The sequence below is a fragment of the Gossypium hirsutum genome, chromosome A13 (genome assembly GCF_007990345.1).
Source record: "Gossypium hirsutum isolate 1008001.06 chromosome A13, Gossypium_hirsutum_v2.1, whole genome shotgun sequence".
Taxonomy (NCBI): domain Eukaryota; kingdom Viridiplantae; phylum Streptophyta; class Magnoliopsida; order Malvales; family Malvaceae; genus Gossypium; species Gossypium hirsutum.
In genome coordinates this window covers 37,646,565-37,652,477 of record NC_053436.1, presented here as the reverse complement: position 1 = coordinate 37,652,477, position 5,913 = coordinate 37,646,565, and the positions used below count along the sequence as shown (strand labels likewise).

The 5,913-nt window shown below is 33.5% G+C and overlaps 1 protein-coding gene across 2 annotated transcripts; it reads right to left on the bottom strand.

Annotated features, from left to right (window-relative positions):
- Nucleotides 1-495: 495 nt before the first annotated feature.
- Nucleotides 496-4,585, bottom strand: LOC107949289 (zinc finger BED domain-containing protein DAYSLEEPER-like). Of its 2 annotated transcripts, XM_041086059.1 has the most exons (4): nucleotides 4,449-4,585; nucleotides 907-2,553; nucleotides 769-816; nucleotides 496-648 (listed from the first exon to the last, which is right to left on the bottom strand). In XM_041086059.1, the coding sequence occupies exons 2-4, from the start codon at nucleotides 1,295-1,297 to the stop codon at nucleotides 590-592; spliced, it is 498 nt and encodes a 165-aa protein (XP_040941993.1). In that variant the 5' UTR covers nucleotides 1,298-2,553; nucleotides 4,449-4,585; the 3' UTR covers nucleotides 496-589. The 2 variants fall into 2 exon arrangements, with proteins under 2 accessions (XP_040941993.1, XP_016739498.2); XM_016884009.2 differs by lacking the exon at nucleotides 769-816 and having other exon boundaries at nucleotides 4,449-4,571.
- Between the last annotated feature and the right edge of the window lie 1,328 nt (nucleotides 4,586-5,913).

The window sequence follows — 5,913 nt, the reverse complement described above, 5'->3', positions numbered from 1 at the left end:
AGTTAGTACTTTCTGAAACTATACTGAGTTAGTTAGAGACTAAAACCTCAGGAATACTTCTGCACTTCTGATAATTTGCACATAAAATATCTGCTAATAAATACTGGAATTGATGCATAAAATTCTATAATGTAGATAAATTTAAAATATACGGTGAGCGCTCGTGGAACTTACAATCGTGGTCTTTGTGGGCTTAGTAGGGGTCGTAGGGGGCTTGAGTTGAGTCTTCCTCTCCCAGCACTAGGGGTGTTTAGTGGGTTAACTGACTGGTTAACCGACCTGAAATATCATTAATTGAATTAACCGACCCTTCAAAACTTTTAACTATTAACCGAACCGAAATTTTTTCAAAAAATTAACCAAACTGAAATTTTTCTGTTAATTCGGTTGGTTAATCAAATTAACCGAAAATTATATGTTTTTTTATTTTTGGTTAAAATAAGTATAAAATTAACTAAATTAACTGAAGTAACCGAATTAACTGACGCAACTGAATCAACCGAATTAACCGACTTAAAGTATTGAATCACTACATAATTAAAAATATTACATAAGTCTTGAAATTAACACATAATTGAAATGTAAGTCTTTAATATTCTCCATTTGTATCCATTTCTTCTCTCCAAAATATCTCCATTTGCATTAAACCTACAAAGAAAACATGTGCAAAAAATTAGCATATAATAGAAACATACGCATTTAAAAAAATCAAATAATATAAACAAATAAATAGATTATAAATTAACAAGTATAAGATAGTAAGCATACCCTTCAACTCACGAAAGCTCATGAATTTAGGGTAGGCTCTGATGCATTCTAAGAAAAGTTTAAACATTGAATCAATTAAATAAGTAGGAGTGATATGGTAAAAAAATTGAAACTGTTAAAATAAAAAAATAAATATACCATTTTCAATCTTGTCAAGCTCTTGGATTTGTTCTACAATCTTTTTGATGTCTTCTTGTGATGATGATTTTCGAATCCAATCTTGACTACACACAAGAGCTTGTACAATTTTAGGAGTTAAAGAACTCCTATATTGATCAAACACACGTCCCTCGGTGCTAAATACAGATTCTGAAGCAACCGTAGAAACTGGTATAGCTAACACATCTCTGGTCATTTTTGAAAGAGTGGGAAATCTAAGGCTGTTCACTTTCCACCACAATAAAATATCAAAATCTTCAACAAGTTCCTCATTAGCCTCAGCTAGATATTTATCCAACTCAAATGTTTTATCCTCACCACCATTTTCCAACTCACGCTTTTTATACAAAGCTTGCATTCGCCTTTTCATTTTTTGTTGTGGTTCGCCAAGAGAAACATGTGTTGACACACTCGATTGGCTACAAGTACTATGAAGTGGAAGCTTTTACTCATCAAACAATTCATACAAAGATTCCTTCAATTTTTGCATCATTTCACAAGCTTTTTCAGAACCAGACATTTCACTAAGTGCAAATTCAAGATACTTTAGTTTTTCTCTAGGATCAAAACACAAGCAACAAACATAAGCAAATTCATCTTATTAATATCACCCCAATGGCCATAACATTGAAATCAACATTACTATTTAACTAAGCATCTCATAAAAGAATATCAATTTTAGAAAGCTCGTCAAAAAAATTATTGGACGCAACGTATGAAGTGCCAGATATACGCAAAGACTTCATAAAAGTGTTCCAAGAAATCCCTCAAGTTTCTAACATTAGCCCAATCATCTACACTAGGCCAACCCTCTCTTCTTTGAAGTTCAGCCTTAAAGTTTGTATCTTGCTCCTCAAATCTCTCAAAAGCTCTTTCAAAGTTTTGAGCAGTGTCTAACATTAAGTAAGTCAAGTTCCACCTAGTACAAACATTAAGACACAACATCGTCTTACACTCTATCCTTTCCACCACAACACACTCCTTAAACTTTTGTAATCTAGCTGGGGATTGTCACACATATCTAACAACCCCCTAACACATTCAATAGATTTATTCATTTCCTCTAAGCCTTCAACAACAATCAAATTCACAATGTTTGTCATATATCTCATATGAAGATATTTACCATTTTGAACTAAACCCCTTCGAGGGTTAAATTTTTTTCTCAAATAACCAATATCAACATCATTTGAACTTGCATTATCAACAATAATAGTAAACAACTTATTAATCCCCCAATTCAACAAGCATTTCTCAATCACCATCCCAATGGACTTACCCTTATGACTAGAAATTAGAAAAAAGTTTAAAATCTTTTTATTCAATTTCCAATCATTTTCAATAAAGTGAGCAGTGATACACAATTTGATATTTCAATGACCCTGTACCATTTTTTTCATATCACAACAAAATTTCTTTTGACAATAATTACATTTAGCCTTACTTGCACCCTCACTATTAATAATCTTAGTGAAGTAAAACCAAACTTCTGACCTTTGAGGAGTGGTTTTCTTTTCCCAATAGTCCCCCTTTGTTTGCCTTGAAGCTCCAACTCCCAAATTTTTAGAATATGTCGAAGTAGGAAGTGTAACACTACCCTCAATAGATGTTGGTTCGGTGGACATTCTGCAAGAAAAAATTTATATAATAAATTAAAATACATTTATAATATTAAACATATTTTGAGAGTAGGCTTATAGAGTTCAAAATTGAATTTTCTTTGTAAGAATAAAATATTCCTTACACTTCTATTGAATTTTATTGGTGTAAGTGATTCTTTTGTACACAAGAAAATAACATAGTTGCATGCCTTTACATAGCCATTAATTTTTATACTATCAATCTTCAATTTTTATCTTACCATTGCAATAGCACCACTGGTTGGTAAGAATTTCTATAACTTAAAATATACATAGACACATACATGTAAATACCAAATAGTAATGGTTGCATTAGTTTGGTTTTGCAAATTAGATGAAATTTTGATTTATAGTTATGAAATCGAACAAGTTCAATATGTTCATATATACTAAAATCATTAATTTAATTAGCTTAATTACGTAATTAGAAACATACAGTCCAATAAACTTTGTATTAGTGTCTACAAGTTCTTTCATTGCCTATAAAATAAAATGAAAGAAACTCTAAAATTCTCTACAAAAATATTCAACGAGGAAGAAGAACAAATAGTAGATATAATAAAACAAATAGATACCAACAAATTATTTTAATGGTAGCACAAGAGATTATAAAGATTATTCTCTGGTACTTCCAAATCTCTGAACCTTACTAAAAGTGACCTCTCAAGCTTTTGATATTATGAGGTACTGCAAAAATTTAAAAGTTGAATAAAAAAGCCAAAAGTTTCTTCATTTACATTACACATATATTGCAGTATAGACAAATACAAAGATGATAGTCATGAAAATCCAACAAAATTTTTGAAAAACATGGATGCAAAATGCAATTCATGATAACCCCAGAAAAGTTCAAACAAAAACCAACATTGTGAAAGCTTTAAAATTCATGTTCCTCCCATGGCTTTCAACTGTAGTGGAATATTATTGCATTAATGTAACTAAGCAATAGACATTTTTGTGACATATTTGGATTGATTGAAATGTTTAATGTGGCACATTTTTATTGACACTTTGTAACAGTTGATTTTTTAAACACCGTTCAGAAAAAAGGTGAATGGGATAACACAATGATAGTTTAAGTACTAATCTAAGATAAAAAAAAAGTTACCAAAGTGAGAGAACAGACATAGTTCAGGGTCAAAATGAGTATTAAACCTAAAAAGAAAGTCTAAAACAGAGGAGAAGCATACAAACCAAGAGAGTAGCAACATCAAGCTAAACAAACATAACCACAATCAAAAGCAGACCATAGAAAACCAGGAAAACCAACAATAACAGATAATGAAACAACCATAGAGATTGTTTAATTATTTATGATTTCCACTAGGGAACCTTCAAGATTTAGCAGTCAAGTGATAATTCCACTACCCATTAATTTGAAACTAGAAAGCTTGCAATTAACATTAATCAATGGAGTTTCAACAAAAGAACCATAGGACAGATGTGTTTACACTATAATTTGTCGACCAAAAGAGTTCAATGCTTGCACAATAGCCATTGGTCTATAATACTTTTATTTATAAAAGCATTTGCAAGTGGAGAGGTATAGGAGAATCCCTTAACCAAAAAAAAATAAAACATACGGCCTTTTACATTCAGAAGCTTAAAACATACAGAAGCTTAGGAATTTTTTGAACAAAAAAAAAGCCCTTAGAAATTGACAACAGCCATTTACATCTGGCTTTCTTTTTCTTTTATTTGCTATTATATCCATTCTCATAGTACTAATATTTCAGCAAATGACTTATTAGGTTTAAGCCTTTTTCTGGCTTTTTTTATTGTACCATGAGCTTCTTACAAAGAAAGTGAGATAAAAATGGTGATCTGGTAGAATAAGCAAGTAGTAAAATAGTGCCCAAATTTTCAAGAGTAAAAACCTACCTCAACTCGCTAATGATGGTGACCTGTTAGATGCCGGACAGTTCATGAAGGTGGTTAGCCTGGCAGTGACAATAGAAAAGTTTTAGGAGATTTCAATTAGAGATTTTGAAGGTTAGGTATTTTTTATTTCTTTCGTCTATTGCTTTAGAGTTTAGACTTTTACTTTTATATATTTTTTATTTATTAAATTATTTGTAATTTTTATGATTGGGTTGGGTTGGGTTGGGTTGGGTACTTGGGTTTATATATATTAAATTGGGTTTATGTTGGATTGGGTTTGGGTAAATAGTGGGCTATTTATATATTACAATTTTATTTATTAATTTTTTTGGTTAAACAAAAAAAATTCAGTTAAACGAATAGTTTCGAACTGAATTAACCGTTAACCGAAAACTTAAAAAATTATTAACTGACCCTCAACCGAATTAATTCGGTTAATCGACCGATTAATCGAATTTAGTCGATTAACCGAATTTGTTCTATTTTACCCGATTTTTGCACACCCCTAGGCAGTGTGCCAAATTTAGACACGAGTGAGACACCGGTTTCACCATCTACTGAGACTAGGTCTCAAAGCCACTCGGCTGGGGATGACGCACTGTCCCAAGCCATGTTGAAGGTGTTAGAGAGGGTCGCTGGACCCCATTCTAGATCTTAGTGTCGTGGGTCAGTAACTGAACGACTCTAGTCCAATGGAGCTGAGCTGTTTAGGGGTATCACTAGAGTCACCCCTGCTGTGGCTGAGTATTGGTTGGAGGCAGCCGAGAGGATCATGAACGACATTGATTGAACTCCTAAACAGAAACTTAGGATTTGGAGAGGGTCACTGGACCCCATTCTGGATCTGAGTGTCGTAGGTCAGTAACTGAATGACTCTGGTCCAATGGAGCTGAGCTGTTTAGGGGTGTCACTAGAGTCACCCCTGCTGTGGCTAAGTATTGGTTGGAGGCAGCCGAGAGGATCATGAACGACATTGATTGAACTCCTAAGTAGAAACTTAAAGGTGTAGTCTCTTTTCTTATTGACGAGGCATATCAGTATGTGGGTGTGAGCTGTGTTGATACTTGTAGACGTGAGTTCTTAAATCTCACGTAAGGTCATAGATCTGTGACCGAGTATGAGGCTAAATTTCTGAGGTTGAGCAGCTATGCTCGAGACATTGTGGCGTCTGAGTATGAGAAATGTGTTCACTTTGAGGACGGTCTAAGAGACAGTTTGAGGGTTCTGATAGCTCTACAAAGGGAGCTTGAGTTTGCTGTTCTAGTACATAAGGCGAATATCGTCGAAGAGGTTAAACACGTGATGAGCCAAAACAGGGATCGTGATAGAGGCAAGTATAAGAGGGATTCGGAGCCCTCTAAATCCGTTCAGAGGCCTAAGAAACAAGTCAAACTTGATGGGCTGACTAGAGTGAGGGTTCTTGTTGCTCATACTAGAATTCAGCCTTGTGGTAACTATGGTAGGA

Excerpts from the sequence above, each read along its gene's own strand:
- LOC107949289 (XM_041086059.1), bottom strand. The coding sequence starts at position 1,297 with ATGAAAAGGCGAATGCAAGCTTTGTATAAAAAGCGTGAGTTGGAAAAT. Across the intron at positions 817-906 it reads GCTTGACAAGATTGAAAATG|AATGCATCAGAGCCTACCCT; the intron begins GTATATTTATTT and ends AACTTTTCTTAG. Across the intron at positions 649-768 it reads GAGCTTTCGTGAGTTGAAGG|GTTTAATGCAAATGGAGATA; the intron begins GTATGCTTACTA and ends TTTTCTTTGTAG.